The sequence below is a fragment of the Salminus brasiliensis genome, chromosome 16 (genome assembly GCF_030463535.1).
Source record: "Salminus brasiliensis chromosome 16, fSalBra1.hap2, whole genome shotgun sequence".
NCBI classification, from domain to species: domain Eukaryota; kingdom Metazoa; phylum Chordata; class Actinopteri; order Characiformes; family Bryconidae; genus Salminus; species Salminus brasiliensis.
In genome coordinates, this window is record NC_132893.1 from 4,328,932 (window position 1) to 4,349,557 (window position 20,626).

A 20,626-nucleotide genomic window follows, 5' to 3' on the forward strand; every position below is an offset into this window, starting at 1 on the left:
TCCAGTGTAGAGATTTACTTGGGCCTGATGTTTTGAATCGGATCTAAACGCAGCCTGGGAACATTCTGCCCCTTTTTCCTCATGTTTTTAAAAGTGCAAGACTGTATCCTGACAGTCTGATTAAATTCAGTCTGAACGCGACTTTAGCCCAACAAACCCGGCTGAAACCTGACAGAATTGTCCCCACACTGAATCTGACAGTAACCCACACAATGTTGCCTCAACCCGCCTATGAGCTGATATTTCCCAACCAACTGTAACCTGCCAACACTTTCGCAGAAACTAACGGTAACCTGACATATGTTTCCCAGCCTAACTGTAATCTGACAATTATTTCCCAGCCCAACTGTAATCTGACTAATTCTTTCCCAGCCCAACTGTAATCTGATGAAATTATTCCCAACCCAACTGTAATCTGACAGTTCTTTCCCAGCCTAACTGTAATCTGACTGAAATTCTTTCCCAGCCCAACTGTAATCTGACAGTTCTTTCCCAGCCCAACTGTAATCTGACAGTTCTTTCCCAGCCCAACTGTAATCTGACAGTTCTTTCCCAGCCCAACTGTAATCTGACAGTTCTTTCCCAGCCCAACTGTAATCTGATGAAATTCTTTCCCAGCCTAACTGTAATCTGACGAAATTCTTTCCCAACCCAACTGTAATCTGACGAAATTCATTCCCAGCCCAACTGTAATCTGACAGTTCTTTCCCAGCCCAACTGCAATCTGACAGTTCTTTCCCAGCCCAACTGTAATCTGACGAAATTCTTTCCCAACCCAACAGTAATCTGATGAAATTCTTTCCCAGCCCAACTGTAATCTGACAGTTCTTTCCCAGCCCAACTGTAATCTGACAAATTCTTTCCCAGCCCAACTGTAATCTGATGAAATTCTTTCCCAGCCCAACTGTAATCTGACAGTTCTTTCCCAGCCCAACTGTAATCTGACAGTTCTTTCCCAGCCCAACTGCAATCTGACAGTTCTTTCCCAGCCCAATTGTAATCTGACAGTTCTTTCCCAGCCCAATTGTAATCTGACAGTTCTTTCTCAGCCCAACTGTAATCTGACGAAATTCTTTCCCAGCCCAACTGTAATCTGACAGTTCTTTCCCAGCCCACCTGTAATCTGACAAATTCTTTCCCAGCCCAACTGTAATCTGACAAATTCTTTCCCAGCCCAACTGTAATCTGATGAAATTCTTTCCCAGCCCAACTGTAATCTGACAGTTCTTTCCCAGCCCAACTGCAATCTGACAGTTCTTTCCCAGCCCAACTGCAATCTGACAGTTCTTTCCCAGCCCAACTGTAATCTAATAAAATTCTTGGCACTATAGCGTAAAGCATGGTAATTTGTATTCCTAACCCCACAGTTACTTTCCTGACCCACCTGCAATCTGAAGAAAGTTTGCCACAACTCGACTGTTCCAGACGATATCTACCGTAATCTGACTGTGATCTGAGAAAGACTTGTAGCCTGACAGAAATAACTGTAATATTTGAAGCTGTTCTCTGAGCCTGTGTTGCTCACTGGAGGGTGGAAAGATGGGGGCTTTCCCTTAGCTCTAGCTGCCATATGCTGGCCTTGGCCCCGGGTCAGGAGAAGGGTGTACATGTGCCGAAAGTGGGCTCAAGTTGCCGGTGTAACGTTACTCAGGGTGTCCGTGTGGTCCATGACCCTGTGTGGAAACTGCTGAGGCCCTGGCCATGAATTTGCTGGCCGGCTAGAGAGCAGGTATTTCTGTGGTACGGCTCATGTGTCTGCCCACATGGCCACTGTATGACCCCAGGAGACTGCGTGAGGGAGTGGCAGCAGGCTAACATGATGTTGGTGGTTAGGCTTTGTTTGGTGTGGTCTGATCTAACTAGTGTTTGATCCATTACAACCTGATATTTTATATGACTGGTTTATAATGCAGTCTAATATGGTCTGATATTTCAGATGACCATTATAGAGTCTGATTTGGTTGCATTTTTCACATAACAGGTGCAGTTCTCAGTAGTACTCAGTAGTACAGTCTGATCTTCAATTTTACCAGAATAGCATACAGTACAGTCTAATGGAGTCCTAATATTCTATATTCCAGTGTAGTATCTGATAGTCTGATCTTCCATAAGACCAATATAGCATATAATACAGTCTAACACAGTCTAATATTCCGTACGAGTGTAGTGTCTGATACAGTCTGATCTTTCAAAAGACCAATATAGCAGATAATACAGTCTAATACAATCTAATATCCCATATGACCTGTAAAGTGTCTGATGCAGTCTAATCTTCCATAAGACCAGTGTAGCAGATACTTCAGTATAATACAACCTAATATTCTATATTACATATAGAATCTGATGTAGTCCGATCTTCTATAAGACCAGTATAGCATATAATACAGACTAAAACAATCTAATATTCTATATGACCAAAATAGTATCCAATACAGTCTAATCTCACATAAGACCAATATAATACTTTCTATAATACAGTCTAACACAATCTAATATTCCATATGACCAAAATAGTATCTGATACAGTCTAATCTCACATAAGACCAATATAATACTTTCTATAATACAGTCTAACACAATCTAATATTCCATATGACTTAAGTGATTTCCCACATGGCTTGTAGGCGTCAGCCCCTGTGGTGTCCACCCATTGGTTCTCGTTTTAACTGAGTAGCACTAAAGAAGGCGGGGTCAGTGTAAGGGCAGCGAGCGAGAAGTGGAACTGGACGTTAAGTAACGGCAGCTTTGTTGTGTGTTATACTCAGTAGACTTGAACTCCTCATAACTGCTCACCTTTAAAATGAGATGCGAGTGTGTGTGTGTGTGTGTGTGTGTGTGTATGTGTGTATGTGATGCCTCTGGGCTGAACTCACCAAGCTCTTCATGACTAATCAGGCACATTGATTGCCCCTTTACCCCTGTTATAGTGCGCACCCCCACCAAGAAAGACACAGTGCTATGCAGACGGACACACACAGACACAGCTCGGTTTCTTGTACAGCATGGGAAGTCCCCTGGTGGGTAGTAAAAGTTCTGTACTGGTGTGTGGGTGTGTGTTTGTTTTTGTACATTTCATTACATGACTAGGACGCAGAGGAAGCTCCTGAGCGTTGGCTCTGTCGTCCGGAGGTTTCAGCTTCAAGTGGATTATTAGTCACAGGGTTGTGGGTTCGATACCCATGTCCACAATGCCGCTGTTTGGCTCTCGAGCAAGGCCTTTAACCCTGTCTTCTCCAGGGGTTCTGAAGCACGGCTGACCCCAGCTTTCTAAGCTGCGCTGTAGTGTCCGATCAAAACGCTCTAGCTACAGGCTAGATGTGGGCTGGAGGGGTGAAGCACCTCCCAGCGTTGAGCTGTGGAGCAGTGGGAGAACTGGGATGATGAGGTGAGTTGGTGTGGGGATCATCCAGCATCCTGACCTCGCTGATGTCACTCTTCGTCGTCTTCTTCCTTGGACAGTGGAGACAGTTAATCCAACTTTTTTTTTATGCCCTTGATTTTGGAAGAAACAGTGAATAAGCAGGTGTCCCAATACTTTTGTCAATTTAGAGGATGTATGACCCCATGTCCTGAAATTGTATAAAAACATACATACAACTGTGTGTGTGTGTGTGTAAGATGAGTGAGGAAGGCCGAGTGCACGCAGTAGGACTCTCTGCTCGTTTCTGCTGCCTCTCCCTCGTGTGCAGAATGTAAATAACGGTGAAATTGCCGTTGATCTAAACTGCTGTCAAACCGTATTTCCCTTGCCCTTAAATCTCCAGCCCTGCTGCCACCTCTCCCAGCACCACCCCACAAGTCAGCCTGCTTATTAATGCCTTTGTCCTCTGATAAATAATTCAATAGACTGTTGATTTAAACTGCTGCCTGTACGGAGTGCAGCCCAGAGTGTGTACAGACGTCCGCGCGAGTGTGTGTGTGTATGTGGGTGTTTCATACATATGGGCGTTCCGGGTGCAAAGGTTTCGCGGTGAAGGAACGTTCATTGTCATATCATCTGACAGAAACACGATAACCCCACCCCCCCCCCCCAAACACACACATACACACCCCAATCCACCCCACCCCACCCAGTCCAGCCCAGGCCCTGGTGTGAATATAAACAGCTGCTCGGGAGCTTCCTCTTTGTAATTCTTCCCCCTTCTGTCTCCCCCCGGCAGCTCCGCCGCTCCGTCGCTCGCGTGCCTCCTCCACTGTCCTCGGGTTAACCGCGCTTTACAGGTGGTTAATAAATCAACACAGCAAAACAGCTCCAGACACACTGCTGCGCTTAAAGGAGCAGTTCAGTGAAGAGTCACGGCTATGCTGTTCACGTCCTTCACCCACGCGGCATGTCTGTGCGGTGGTTTTACTGGTCTAAGCTGGTCTTTAAAGGTGATTTCAAGGTGGTTGAAAACTTACACTACATGGACAGAAGTATTGGGACACCTGATTATTCTTAGTTTCTTTTGAAATCAGGGGTGTCTGATTATATGGAGTTAGCTAAACTCTGCTACATCCCTAAATTAGCCAAACCCTGCTACATCCCCACACTGTCTGATTATATGGAGTTAGCTAAACTCTGCTACATCCCTAAATTAGCTAAACCCTGCTACGTCCCCACACTATCTGATTATATGGAGTTAGCTAAGCCCTGCTACATCTCCAAACTAGCTAAACCCTGCTACATCCCCACACTGTCTGATTATATGGAGTTAGCTAAACCCTGCTACATCTCCAAACTAGTTAAACTCTGCTACATCCCCACACTGTCTGATTATATAGGTTAAGCTAAACCCTGCTACATCCCCACACTGTCTGATTATATAGGTTAAGCTAAACTCTGCTACATCCCCACACTGTCTGATTATATAGGTTAAGCTAAACCCTGCTACATCCCCACACTGTCTGATTATATAGGTTAAGCTAAACCCTGCTACATCCCCACACTGTCTGATTATATAGGTTAAGCTAAACTCTGCTACATCCCCACACTGTCTGATTATATGGAGTTAGCTAAACTCTGCTAACTCTTCATCCCATATGATTGTGTGCAGTTAGCTTAACGTCTTTAATATTACTGCCTGTTTGGCTGATTGTGTGGATTTGGCTGTCGTGGGGGCATCGTCTAAATACGTGCGCTATTCCAGTCAAACGGAGAGCAGTTAGCCTCAGAGGGGCCGCGCTGGCTGTGGCGGAGAACACCTGCGAGGAAGACGCTCCCTTTTCCCTCTTTCTTAGAAGCCACGGAAAAGGGCCGCGGGTCCTGTCCCTGCGAACGCTGGCCGGGCGAGGCGAGAGCAGGCTGGAGGAACCTTTTCTTCATTGTCACAAAAGGCCAGCCTCTCCACTGGAGTCTCCATCGCTCTCTTTTTACATACTGATAAAACCTCCATTATCCTCTGAACCTTTCTCTTCAGAATAGGAGGAGAAAGGAGCGGGCGAGCGAGAGAGATTTCGGCTTCCCTTGAGTGAGCGCGGCCTCACCTCTTGGCAGGGGTGTGTGTGTGTGTGGTGAAGAGGTCCTTAACCCCCTATCAGATGGGAGAGTGGAGTGTGAGAGAGACTGTATTGAAAAGGCCTGCAGTACTGAGGTGTCTCTATAAAGGAGACGGGTGTGTGTGTGTGTGTGTGTGTGTGTGTGGGTGTGTGTGTGTGTCACTGGACTGTGACGCCCACTCAGTGGTCACGCACCAGGAGTTCTCCCGCCACTGTACTGCTATCATTTGTGTGTGTGTGTGTGTGTGTGTGTGTGTGTGTGGATGTGTGTGTGTGGATGTATACACAATGGCTGAACGGACTCCATCTCCAAGTGCTCAGTGAATCATGACCTGTCCTTCAATAGAGCAGCGGTTGGTGCGGCCGCTCCGCTCTGCCGCAGAGTGAATAGCCGCTTCAGGGCTTTATTATCAGGCTGATTCACCGAGTCTCTGAGGCTGGAAAACACTCTGCCACTTCCTCCCGAGTTCAGGACGCTGCATGATCTCACCAGCCTGCTATTAAAACCATTCAGGATCGATAGCAGGCTAATGACATAATACTGGGCTAATAATACAGTGGCAGTCCATAAGCACACACACACACACCCACACAAACACACACAGGGAGTTCACAAACATATCTGGCCACTTTTAGTCAGAGCATTCTCCCATTTATGCTAGAAGGACAAAAGTATTTGGACACCTGCTCATTTATTGTTTCTTATCCTGAGCTTATCCTGCTTGCCCTGGAGTAACTGTCTCTACTGTCCAGGGAAGAAGGCTTTCTGCTAGATTTTGGAGGAGGAGCACTGCTGTGAGGATTTGATGGCATTTGGCGACAGCAGCACTGCCTGGACGATCATCACCCCACCTCATCATCCCTAACATCTCCCAACAAAAGTATTGGATGGAGCTCAGAGTTCCACTGCTCCACAGCGCACTGCTCCCCTCTAGCCCACGCCTGGCCAATAGGTTCATATTAATCAGCCCCAGAGAGTCCTATTCTATTGGCAGTACTTCTCTACGAGGACTAGACAAGCTGTGTGTGTGTGTTTGTGTGCATTTGCACATCTGTGTCAGCAATGGGTGCAGCTTAAAGGAGCGGAATGCATTCATTAGAAGGGCTGTCCACAAACATTTGGACACACACACACATACATATATATGTATGTGATGTGATTTAGCTCCACTGTGTGTGTGTTTGTGTGTGTACAGGTGTGTGGGCGCACATGTGTACCCGTCATCCTCATGCCGCCACACACACCTCCGCACCCTGCCTGATCCTAACGTTACCTAGCGACGGTAACCGGGGTGAGAGAGACCGTGGAGCTTTGCCTCCAGACCCCCTCAGAGGTTTTGTCTCCTGTTTTTCTCCACCTCGCTCTCTCTCTCTCGTGCTCTCTCTCTCTCTCTCTCGCTCTCTGAGTCAGTGCGAGTTGCTGTTGGGGGGGTTTATGCTGCAGACGGTGGAGTGTGTGTAGGCTGTGAACTCTCGCCTGTGGCCTGTAGACAATGATCTGTCTGTGGGGCGACACTATTCAGTTATGTCGCTGCTGACAGCTCCAAGAGTCGCAGAGCTGTCGTGTGTGTGTGTGTGTGTGTGTGTGTGTGTGTGTGTGTGTGTGTGTCTAGATCCAGTGGACCGTTCGCTAATTCCTACTGCAATATCGTCCTCTGCAAATGACCAGCATCACCAGCCTGACCATGCTGGCCTACTGGTGTTTTGGCCTACTGGTCAGGTTGGTAATGCTAGTAGACCAGGTAGACCAGCTACACCAGCTTAGCGCTTGACCAGCATGGGGTATGTTGTCCATTGAGTTTGGTGGACTAGCGGGTCTTTCAGCATGACCAGGTTACCCTAGTATGGCTATCTTGATAACCAGCTTCTAGACTGCTACATAGACCTGGCCAAGAGCTAAGCTGGTCCACCACCTGTTTTCAGCTGGATGTGACCATCTTTGTCCTGTATGGCAGCTGATCTCTGACCCACACCTTCATTCTCGTGTCTTGCAGGTAGAAGACGCTATGCTGATGTTTGATAAGACTACTAACAGACACAGAGGTAAGAGAACTCTCTTTATTTTTTGCTGGTTCTTCACTCGCCACCTACTTACAGGACACATATGCATACACCCACCCCTCCCACCCCACCACCACCACACACACGCCCCATATGCCCAGACACAGGTGTTTACCAGGGCTGGCTTTAGTCTATATTGTTTGTATAGCCAGTCGTAATCCTGTCCAAAGGTGTGTCCACCCCCATCCAGAGCTGATTCCAGTACCTCGAAGGACTGTTTATGCTCAGCGTTAAATGCGGATGCGGAATTTGTCCGTATTTGTGCATACGTACGGATACAGACGGAACGGAGCAGAACCATAGGAAATCATGGGGTCGACACTTTAGACTCTGAACTGCCCTCTAGTGGACGTATTGCTTAACAACCATGCCAACGCAAGGGACGCATAGAAGTATGCGGGTTGTGTAGATGAGCCATAATGGATTCTTATCCGATCTGATCCGATTTTGTGTTTATATAATTAATGGGTTCAGTAAAATCCCTTTATTTTCAGTCTCAGTTTCTATAATCAGACTTTCTGGACTGATTAGTTTAGTCGAGACTTTTCTTAAAATGACTGTTTTATAGTGTTTAATATCTTATATTCCAGTCTGACTCTCCTCCCTGACCAATCAGCTCCCAGCTCCTTTAAAACACTGCAGTTTAATCACTTCCTGTGTGTGTGTGTGTGTAGTGGTACACACTCTGGACTTATCTGATCTGATCTGTTGCTGTTGGTCTGCTGGTGTGTAATTACTGGTTTATAGTGGGTGAATGTGCTGTGATTTGGGTTTCTATAGCACATGTGTGTATTAGCATTAGCCTTAGCCTCCTCCTCTCCGGTTTGAAAGTGCCGCTCAGTGCTGGTTTCCAACAGTGGAGCTTTTTCTGTGATGGTTTTGTTTTTAAACAGCCGTGATTCAAAGGTAAAGCCGTGCTGGAGTGTGTTTCCCTACCTGGTTTAGGCTTTAGGGCCAAAACGGCAGAAAACAGACGAAGGTCTGGAGGAATAGCAGCTCAAGCGCAGTCAAAGCACCAGAACCACAGATATTATGTTAAGAGGGTGCTGCGCTAGAACACAGCGGTAAAAACAAAGGATTGGAACTGAATCAGGCTTAAAGCAGCTGATACCTGATCCAGCACAGTATGTCTGGATCAGCCACTGGTTCTAGTGAATGCGTCCTCCAGTCAAAAGTATGAGTATAAGAGTTTATTATGAACCCTGATTCTGAATCTTATCAATAATCAGATCAGGGATTTTACGATTCATTGAATCATTTTCTAAAGAATTAGATTGATGTGTGTGTGTGTGTGTGTGTGTGTGTGTGTGTGTATGTTTGCGCTGGCCTGGTCCAGCAGGGTGTCCTCTATCAGTGTGTTAGCGCCACGGTGTAGCACCTGCCTTTATCACACCTGTCTGTCTGTCATTGAGGCTTGTTGACTGATTGTCAAAGCAGAAATAGTGCTTGATTGGAAAGTGATCGATGCATGTGTGTGTGTGTGTGTGTGTGTGTGTGTGTGTGTGTGTGTGTGTGGAACCCCCCTGAATGTGGACCTTTTTGTTTTGTGGAGGTTATCTAGTGTTGGGATGGTACACGTGCTGTAGCTGTGGTGTGTGTGTGTGTCTGTGTGTGTGTGTGTGTTAGATAAGGGTTGTGATAAGGCTGAGTGGAAGCGTTGTCTTTTTATCTATGTCTCTCTCTCTCTCTCTCTCTCTCTCTCTTCTCTCTCGCACTCATATCTGCTCTTTATCTGGGATTGGAAAGAGGCTTCACTCTAAAGCAGAGGACTTTCCAAAGGCAACGTGTTTTTTTTCCACTACCATATAACACACACCACATTGGAGCAGCACTGACGTGTGTGTGTGTGTGTGTGTGTGTGTGTTTGAGAGAGAGAAAGTATGAGCGACTGCATATTATCTGTATATCCCTTACATTGTTACTGAATCCTGACCTCATCACAGTAAATAGAGTATAGTGTAGGTGGCCCTACTGTCTAAGTGCTGGCCCTATCTCCTATCTTTAGGAGGTTGTGAGTTCAGTACCCCAAGTGATGCCACAGCCATCCATGACCAAGCGAGCAGAGTCTGGTCTCTGTCTTGACTCCGACTCTATGCTTTCCGGTCTCAGTCCTGATTCAGACTCGATGGGTCATAGTTTCAATCTTGACTCAGAAAGCCGCCTGGTCTGACTTTGTTTTAAGTTCTCATGGTCTCAGCCTTGACTCAGGCGGCCTGTGTCCTGGTCTCGGTGTTGATTCGGGCTCGTTGTGTGATAGTATTATCCTAATCTAAGACTTAGACTATGTCTCTCCTGGTCTCAGTCTTGACTCGGCCTTAATATCTCCTAATATTGATTTTGACTCTGACTCCATTTGTCCCATTTCAGTCCCGTAATTTAGACTTCGTGTCACCTGGTCTCGGCCTTGACTCTTGACTCTCCATCCTGGTCTCAGTCTTGACTCAGACTCGATGTCTCCTGGTCTTAGTCTTAACTTGCTCTCGATGTCTCCTGGTCTTAGTCTTGACTTGATCTCGATGTCTCCTGGTCTTAGTCTTGACTTGATCTCAATGTCTCCTGGTATCTGTCTTGATTCTGCCTTAATGTCTACTAATCTTGATCTTGACTCTGACTCCATTTGTCCCATTTCAGTCTTTATTTAGACCCAATGTCTCTTGGTCTCAGTCTTGACTTTGCCTTAATGTCTCCTAATCTTGGTTTTAACTCTGCCTTATTGTCTCCTAATCTCGATCTTAACTTGGACTCTACATGTCCTGGTCTCAGTCTTGATTTAGACTCAATGTCTCTTGGTCTCGGTCTTGACTCTGTGTCCTAGTCTCATTTTTGACTCGGCCTCCATGTCTTCTAATCTCCGGCCTTGACTCGGCTTTAATGTCTCCTAATTTGATCTTGTCCTGGACTCTACATGTCCTGGTCTCAGTGTTGATTTAGACTCAATGTCTCCTGGTCTCAGTAGTGGGCAGAACTGGAAAACGTGTCAGTCTCCAGTGTGAATTTGGTGTACAGTACTGGGCTGCTTGCAGTGGTGCGTTATACACAGCTAATCTAACTCCAGATCAGCGATGCGTCTGAAACCACATTAAAGGTGTTACAGGAAGTCGGACGACCGTTCAGCAGTGTAAAGAGTAAGAAAAGAGAAGTGGGGGAGTTGGCGTTGTAGGCAGCAGAGGCTGGGAGGTTTGTCTAATGCAGGTGTGCTGGATTGTGTGTCTGGCTGAGGCTCAGTCATCCTGAAACTGGTGGGCAGTTTCGGTTTGACACAGCGTTGACATACAGTAGAATGGTGCTGCTGCGGTGTGGGCTGGCCTGGAAATTTCCCACTGAATAACTAAAACGGCTCCTAAACACACACACACACACACACACACACACACACACACACACACACACTCGCTCACACACACACACACACACACACACTCGCTCACACTGTGTGCCAGAGTCAAGAATAGCAGCTCTTCCCTCTTTTATTTTGGTCTGTAATGAAGCGTGGAGCACATTTCCGTTTCAGGACCTGCTGACACTCTTTCTCCGCTTTCACACGCCTCCTTCCCTCGCGCTGTCGGCCCCTCTCGCGCAGCCCCTCTCGCGCAGCCCCCACTCAGGCACGGGCCAGTAGAAACATTTAATACCAGTGTAGTCATGATGACGGTTTATCACGGATCAGACTCCTGGTCTTCTGGTGTGTGTCCTGGTCTTGATGCAGACTCGAGGTCTTCTGGTGTGTGTCCTGGTCTGAGTCTTGATGCAGACTCGAGGTCTTCTGGTCTTTGTCTTTGTCTTCAGACTCTGTGTCTCCTGGTCTTAGTTTTGACTCAGACGCTCTGTGACCTGCTCTCAGGCTTGGTTCAGACTCTGTGTCTCCTGGTCTTAGTTTTGACTCAGACTCCTTGTGTACAGTCTCCAGTCTTGACTCTGTGACTGATCTCGGTCTTGGTTCAGACTATATATATGTCCTGGTCTCACTCTTGACTTGGACTCTGTGTCCTGGTATCAGTCCTAATTTGAATATTCTGTGTGTCCTGGTCTCTGCTTTGATTCAGACTCTATGTGTCCAGGTCTTGGCCTTGACTCAAATTCTGTCCAGGTCTCTGTCCTTAATCAGACTTGATGTCTGAATTTGAACTTGATGTCTACTGGTTTGTGACTTGGTTTTGGACACTGTGCCCTGATATCTACCTGACTTGGACTCCTTGTCTCGGTCTTGATTCAGACTCTGTGTCCTGGTCATGGTCTTGAGTCATATTCTGTGTGTCCAGGTCTCTGTCCTGAATCAGACTTGATGTGTCCTGGTCTGTGTCTTGACTCAGACTCTGTGTGTCCTGGTCTCGGCCTTGGCTCAGACTCTGTGTGTCCTTGTCTTGGTCTTGACTGAAACTGTGTCCAGGTCTCTGTTGTAAATCTTGATGTGTCTTGACTCAGGCTCTGTGTCTCCTGTTCTCTCTGTTCTCTGTCTCTGTCTTGACTCAGACTTGATGTGTCCTGGTCTCTGTCTAGACTCAAGCTCTATGTGTCTTGACTCAGACTCTGTGTGTCCTGGTCTCTGTCTAGACTCAAGCTCTATGTGTCTTGACTCAGACTCTGTGTGTCCTGGTCTCTGTCTTGACTCAGTCTCTGTGTGTCCTGGTCTCTGTCTTGACTCAAGCTCTAAGTGTCTTGACTCAGACTCTGTGTGTCCTGGTCTCTGTCTTGACTCAGACTCTGTGTGTCCTGGTCTCTGTCTTGACTCAAGCTCTATGTGTCTTGACTCAGACTCTGTGTGTCCTGGTCTCTGCCCAGTAGAATGAGAATTGACCTGCAGCTTATCTGAAGGCCCTGCGTTGCTAAATAGATTGCATGATATTAATGTGATAAATCGCCCTGCCCACATCGCAGCCGGCCTTAGTGCTCCTGAACGCCCAGCACGGCGGATGACCTTCGGGCCGATGCGGGTCATCTCATTCAGAAATCTGACTGGAGCTTATCAATCTTACGCCGGCGGGGGCCGTGGACGTGTTTGCGCAGGTCTAGCCTGAGGAAAAGGTTATGGAGTGCGTTCCTCTGCTCCCGTATTCGGAAGATCGCAGATGTACTTTGATCTTTTGAGCAGAGACGGGTCTCGCAGCGAGGCGGAGAGCGAGGCCTTTTTGTTTATGCTAACTAGCATTGTGTCTGTAAACTGGTACAAGCGCGAGAGAACGAGCTCACGAGCGCGCGAGAGGAAAACAAACATCGGTGACAGTCGTAGATCATCCAGAGTTTCTTCTGAAATCAAGGGTGTTCATAGTGGGGTTTCCCCCCTTTCCTGCAGTAACAGCCCCTGCAGGTTGACATCAGGTGCTGCAACATTGCTGTAAGGATTTGATTGCATTCAGGCGCATGAGTTTATCAGTGAGGTCAGGTACTGGTGTTAGATGATCAGTTCTGCCACTCAGACTCTCCTCAAAGGTCTTGGATGGGTCTCCATCTTCACTCCAGAGAAGGTTGCCCCACTGCTCCACAGGCCAAAGGCTGAGGGGGCTTCAGACCCCTCTAGCTGATGCTCTAGCCAATGCTTGACCAATGCTTGACTCACCGTCTTCCTCGAAGTGTCTGAGAGCGGTGTGTGTGTGTGTGTGTGTGTGTGCGCATGTACAGAACTGAAATGAGCAGTGCTGCTGCCCCACTGCATTGTGGGTTTACGCAGTGTCTCTACCTCCTTTCATTGAGCTTCACACTGGAGGAGTAACTGAGTTTGTATGTGTGTGTGTGTGTGTGTGTGTGTGCGTGTGTGTGTGTGTGTGCTTCATTGTTCTACTGCCTGTCTCTCTCTCTCTCTCTCTCTCTCTCTCTCTCTCTCTGAAGCCACCATTGAAATTCCTCCCTCCTCTCTCTGCATTCTCAATAAGCTGGAAATAACACACACACACACACACACACACACACACCCTGACTCTAGTCACCCCCCTGTCAGTAGTGTGTATATGCTGTGTATGTTGGGTTACAGTGGTGTTATGACGGACACCAGCAGGTCCTCCGCAGACTCTAACCTCACCAACCACACTCTGCACACACACACACACACACACACACACACACTTGGCTGTGGTTCTTCACACACACTTTTAGCTGTGGTTCTTCACACACACACACACACACACACCCCTGGCTGTGGTTAGTCAGGCCTCTAAAGGTTACGCATGACCACAGGTGTTTGGCTACACACCTCCCCCTGTGAAGCACCACAACCCTGCCCATAGGCCTGGCCCACTGCCCTCTCCCAAAGCCCCACAAAAAAAAACCTCACAACGAATCGATTCATCACGATTCCTTTGGAAATGACTGAGAGCTTCATGAAATGTCAAATTTCACCTCAGTTGGATTTGATTTGATAATGGATTCTTTAGAAATGATCCATGTTTTACTTTTATTGACGTAGTTCTTGTTGATTCTATAAGAAATGAAACTTGATTCCTCACAGTGGGATGTAATTCTTTTAGAAACGATTCAGTGAATGATGAGTTATGAATGTGCTGAATTCAGTTCTCATTGATTCTTTAGGAACCGATTCAGTGCATCATGAAATCTCAGATTTTGCTTCATTAAGTTTGATAGACGATTCTTTAGGAAATGATTCAGTGCATGATCGGATCTGAGATTTCACTAATATTCTATTGGATTCTTATTGATTGTTTATTAAATGATTCAGTGAATCACAGTTCCTCACAATTGGATTTAATGCAGTGAAATTCACCCCAACATTACTGACCCTACCTCACCCCAACATTACTGACCCTACCTCACCTCACAATGACATTACAGACCTCTACCTCTCTATACCCTAACATTTCTAAATCTCACCTCACCCCACCATTACTGATCCCTCACCCCAACCCGACATTACTGATCCCTACCTCACCTCACACCAACCCAACATTACTGATCCCTACCTCACCTCACACCAACCCAACATTACTGATCCCTACCTCACCTCACACCAACCCAACATTACTGATCCCTACCTCACATCACACCAACCCAACATTACTGATCCCTATCTCTCCTCACCCCAACATTACTGATCCCTACCTCACCTCACCCCAACATTACTGATCCCTCATCTCACCCCAACATTACTGATCCCTCCTTTTAACCCAACATTACTGATCCAACCTTACCTCAGCATTACTGATCCCTACCTCACCTTACCCCAACATTACTGATCCCTCACCTCTCCTCACCCCAACATTACTGATCCCTCCTCTTAACCCAACATTACTGATTCCTACCCCTACCTCACCCCAACATTACTGATCCTACCTCACCTCAACATTACTGATCCCTACCTCACCTCACCCCAACATTACTGATCCTACCTCACCCCAACATTACTTACCTTTACCTCACCTCACCCCAACATTACAGATCCCTCACCTCACCTCAACATTACTGATCCAACCTCACCCCAACATTACTGATCCTACCTCACCCCAACATTACTGATCCCTACCTCACCCCAACATTACTGATCCAACCTCACCCCAACATTACTGATCCTACCTCACCTCAACATTACTGATCCCTACCTCACCCCAACATTACTGATCCAACCTCACCCCAACATTACTGATCCCTCATCTCACCTCAACATTACTGATCCTACCTCACCCCAACATTACTGATCCCTACCTCACCCCAACATTACTGATCCAACCTCACCCCAACATTACTGATCCTACCTCACCTCAACATTACTGATCCAACCTCACCCCAACATTACTGATCCCTCATCTCACCTCAACATTACTGATCCTACCTCACCCCAACATTACTGATCCCTACCTCACCCCAACATTACTGATCCAACCTCACCCCAACATTACTGATCCCTACCTCACCCCAACATTACTGATCCTACCTCACCCCAACATTACTGATCCCTACCTCACCCCAACATTACTGATCCAACCTCACCCCAACATTACTGATCCTACCTCACCTCAACATTACTGATCCAACCTCACCCCAACATTACTGATCCTACCTCACCTCAACATTACTGATCCCTACCTCACCCCAACATTACTGATCCCTACCTCACCCCAACATTACTGATCCAACCTCACCCCAACATTACTGATCCCTACCTCACCCCAACATTACTGATCCAACCTCACCCCAACATTACTGATCCCTCATCTCACCTCAACATTACTGATCCTACCTCACCCCAACATTACTGATCCCTACCTCACCCCAACATTACTGATCCAACCTCACCCCAACATGACTGATCCCTACCTCACCCCAACATTACTGATCCAACCTCACCTCAACATTACTGATCCCTACCTCACCCCAACATTACTGACCTCTACCTCACCCCAACATTACTGATCCCTACCTCACCCCAACATTACTGATCCCTCATCTCACCTCAACATTACTGACCTCTACCTCACCACACCCCATCATTACATACGCTTACCTAACCTAACCCCAGCATGAATGACCTCTACCTTACAGTTTTACCATATTCAGTTTGATCTGTTTGTGGACGGGTTGAAATCTAGATCCCAGCTCAGACTGGACGGAGTGTTACTGTAATTGATTAAAAGCAGTGGTAACACTGATGCGGATAAATCACCACCTTTCAGATTAATACCGATCCAAACCCCACTAGGTGACGGTGTAATTTGAGCGTGGTGCATTAACTTGGCCTCAGCTGAACCCCGGGTCTAACCTGAGCTCGTCCAGCCAGCTGCCACATTACGATTAGGTGCCATCTAAACCCTTATTTTCCTGTCAAACAGGGCCTGGAGTTGCCAGGCAGTGTGTGCAGAGCTGGTGTTTATGCATCTGTGTGTGTGTGTGTGTGTGTGTGTGTGTGTGTGTGTGTGTGTGAGTTTTGGATGCGAGGTGATGGGAATGCATTAGTCATGCGGATCAACTCTGTCTGCACCGCGAAGGTTGTTGTTTTTTTTCATTATTATTATTATTTCCCTCCTTTATGAAGAGAAGCAGGTGTAACGAACTCCAACTCCCATGATCCCACTCAGTCAGCTACAAGTGTCACCCGGCGGAGGCCTCGGCTGGTAGCTGTAGTTTTTTCACTGGCTTCTTTTCAAGAACTCCTATTGTACTGCCTCTTCAGAAGCCATTGAGGATCACCTTCATGTCCCAGCACCTTCATGCTCCCCTCCCTCGGCCCCTCCGCCCCCACCCCCCGACTTTATTTCCTTTAATGAAACAGTGGAGTGGGGGGGATGATGAAACGGTGTGAAACGTCACGGCGGCGGCGCGCGGAAGAGTTAGCATCCAGATGGCATCCAGTCTGCGGAGTTAAGAAAGAATGTGTCTGATTACAGGTTAAATTCAGCGATTCTTCTTTCTCTTTTCTTTCCTGCTTTCGCTTTTTTCCCCCGAAATGATGCAAGTATAAGTAACGCAGGCTGCGATTGGTCACGGGGACGACTGGGAGGAGAGTGAGTGACGATTCGCTTCGGTGAGAGCAGAGAGGGGCGAGAGAAAAGAGAGGGAGCACAAGAAAGGGAGGGAGAGAAAGGGGAGAGATCCAGATACAAAGAGATGGAGAGAAAGAGAGAGAGAGACAGGTGTTGGGTTGAGCGAGGAATTCTTGGCTGTGGACAAGGTGTTTTGTGTGTGTGTGTGTGTGTGTGTGTGTGTGCATGCTCCATAAAGGCTGGGTTTGTTTCTGGAAAAGGAACAGAAGGTTGTATTGTGTGTGTGTGTGTGTGTGTGTGTGTGTGTGTGTGTGTGTGTGTGTATGTGTGTAATCTGCTTACCTGGTTCGGCAGTGCAGGGAGCCAGTTCAGTTCCCAGCCTGGCACTCCGGCCGGGAGTGTGTATGTGCATTGTTTTCTTATTGCTGGTGTGTGTGTGTGTGTGTGTGTTTAAGCATCTGTCTCTGTGTGATAAGTGTGTGTGTGTGTGTGTGTTTGTGTGTGATCTGATATAATGAGTGTCAGTGCAGATAAGCTGTAAGGCTGTAACACTGTTACACTCACACAGGTCTGATCACAGACACCCCCCTCCCTCAATCAGACCAGGTTCAGAGACGTATCTGTGTGTGTGTGTGTGTGTGTGTGTGTGTGTGTGTGTATGTGTGTGTGTGTAAAGAAAGATTGGACACCTTGGAATGCTAGAGGTAGGAGTAAATTACCTTGGGATAAGGTGAGGTAGACTACTGTTGGGGTGTGCTGAGGTAGGCTGAGGTTGTGAGTGTGTGTGTGTGTGTGTGTGTGTGTGATGAGAAATAAACACTGCCCATCAGCAGCTCAAAGGGTGTGTGCAGTTGGTCCTGGGAGAGGGAATTGTGGGTAATTTCCCACAGGCCCAGCCCGCCCTCTCAGGCACGACTCTTTTGGCAAATGGAATTAGGCGGATGCGAACTTCCAGCACTTCCCACAGCGTCGCCGTTGGTTACGGGAAACTCTCGGCGGTATTTCCTTTCTGACCTGATATCAGCGATTATTGTGAATGTCATTTAAATGGCACGCCTAATCATATGTACCCCCCCCTCCTCTCTCTCTCTTTTTCTCCCTGCTTCTCTCTGTGTCTCTCGCTCTCTCTCGCTCTGCTCCCCCACCTGAGGGCTTTTCTCCCAGGCCTCATCACAATGACAAAGGAAATGATGTGTTCACTCACTCTTAATCACCGCTCAGCTCATCAGCCGGCTGCCAGGGGAACACACGCCCAAGTGTGTGTGTGTGTATGTGTGTGTGTGTGTGTTTAAGTGTGATGGAATGGAATGCAGACTCCACCCGATGCCCCAAGTGCTGCTTAGCCGCATGCCAGTCTCACCCAGGTCAACCCCTCCCCAAGCACTTCGTTGCTGTGGCTAATTACACCCCGCTGCTTCTTTTTGCCCCGCGGGTCACAGGAGGGTGGTCAAGTGAGCATCACACGGAACACTCTCTCTCTACCCCGGTTAAATGATGCGTGGTCAGAAGTTTGTGGACTCTTGCTCATCCAGTGGTTCTTCTGAAATCAGATGTAGTAATAAGAGGTCTGTCCCCTCTCTGCTGCAGTTTACATTATTACCCCCCCCAAGAAAAACACATGGGTTACCACAGCAACCACTTGGCAACTCCCTAGGTACAGTGTGAATTACCATAGGGACTGCCTAGCTACACCTGAGCAACCACTTGACAACTCTGCCGCAGACAGAGAGACGCAGAGACACAGAGAGAGATGCAGCGACACATAGAGACGCAGAGACACACAGAGAGAGACACAGAGACAGAGAGAGAGAGAGAGAGACACAGAGAGAGAAAGAGAAAGAGAGAGGGCCAGAGAGAGACACGGAGACACAGAGAGAGACGCAGAGACACACAGAGACGCAGAGACACACAGAGAGAGACACAGAGAGAGAGAGAGAGACACAGAGAGAGAGAGAGACACAGAGAGAGAAAGAGAAAGAGAGAGGGCCAGAGAGAGACGCAGAGACACAGAGAGAGACGCAGAGACACAGAGAGAGACGCAGAGAGAGACAGAGAGAGACACAGAGAGAGACGCAGAGAGAGGGCCAGAGAGAGACGCAGAGAGACAGAGAGAGACACAGAGAGGCACTGAGACACAGAGAGAGACGCAGAGACAGAGAGAGAGACAGAGAGAGAAGCAGAGAGAGGGCCAGAGAGAGACGCAGAGAGACAGAGAGACGCAGAGAGAGAGACAGAGAGAGACGCAGAGACACAGAGAGGCACTGAGACACAGAGAGAGGGCCAGAGAGAGACGCAGAGAGACAGAGAGACGCAGAGAGAGAGACAGAGAGAGACGCAGAGACACAGAGAGGCACTGAGACACAGAGAGAGACGCAGAGAGAGACACAGAGAGGCACTGAGACACAGAGAAAGACGCAGAGACAGAGAGAGGCAGTGAGACACAGAGAGAGACGCAGAGAGAGACACAGAGAGGCACTGAGACACAGAGAGAGACGCAGAGAGAGACACAGAGAGGCACTGAGACACAGAGAAAGACGCAGAGACAGAGAGAGAGACAGAGAGAGGCAGTGAGACGCAGAGAGCCAGAGAGAGACGCAAAAAGAGAAGCAGAGACACAGAGAGAGACGCAGAGACAGAGAGAGAGACAGAGAGAGGCAGTGAGACGCAGAGAGCCAGAGAGAGACTCAAAAAGAGAAGCAGAGACACAGAGAGAGACGCAGAGACAGAGAGAGACAGAGAGAGACACAGAGAGAGAGAGAAGAACTCAGCCACTTTCCGATCTTAATCAGATAAGGAGTCGGAGCGGAATGCCATTAAAAACCGAATTTAGTCATGCCTGCCCTCCTCATCTCCTCTGCACAGGCATGAAGGACGAATTTACCAACACACACACACACACACACACACACACACACACAAACCTAGTTTTTTTTCACATTTTCAGTCACTTATCTGTGTGTGTGTGTGTGTGTGTGTGTGTGTGTGTGTGTGTGTTAAGTCGGCAAGATATGGACCAATGAGCATGTTGTGAATGTGATGCCCCTCACAGTGCACTCTTAAGGAAAGTTCGGGTCCTTAAAGGCTTCTGTAGTAAAGACAACCCTTTTATACAGAACCATGAGCTCTCAGAGAACCGCCTGGATGATTCAGTTGCTGCTGGTTCTTTGGTTCTTTGGATCGGTGGGAAAAAAAGGGTTAATTAAAGAATGGGATGGGAAAGTCGTGGCTTGCTCTGTCCTTCAACCACTGTCCCACCACTTCTGCTGACCGGGGGAAACCCTACAAGCCCTGTTGTTTAGGAGACCTGGACATAACCATCTGACCCTCACCAATGTGGCTCAGGTCCTGTCCCTCCAACACGTCCACTACGACAGCCCACTTCGTCTAATTAACGCAATTCAGTTCAGAGTGGTCTTAATGTTTTGGCTCGTTAGTGTGTGTGTGTGTGTGTGTGTGTGTGTGTGTGTGTGTGTGTGTGTGTGTGTGTGTGTGTGCTGTATTTCTTTCCGTATCCAGAGTGGACAACGGGCCGATTAAAAATAAGAAGAAGAAGAAGAAGTCTGGGGCCGCGGCCGCCCAGGCCCTGCAGCTGTGTGCAGATCGTCTGTCCAGGAAATGAAACCCCAGCTGCCGAATTGTTATCAAATCGAGTTGGGCGACCTCTG

The 20,626-nt window shown here is 47.8% G+C and overlaps 1 protein-coding gene across 6 annotated transcripts in view; it reads left to right on the plus strand.

Annotated features, from left to right (window-relative positions):
* Window positions 1–20,626, plus strand: part of msi2a (musashi RNA-binding protein 2a) — a 316,548-nt gene that overhangs the window by 180,317 nt on the left and 115,605 nt on the right. For all 6 annotated transcript variants that reach the window (XM_072658303.1, XM_072658304.1, XM_072658309.1 and 3 more), the window contains exon 7: window positions 7,473–7,521. In XM_072658303.1, coding sequence (XP_072514404.1) covers window positions 7,473–7,521 — 49 coding nt within the window. The remainder of the gene's footprint in view (window positions 1–7,472; window positions 7,522–20,626) is intronic.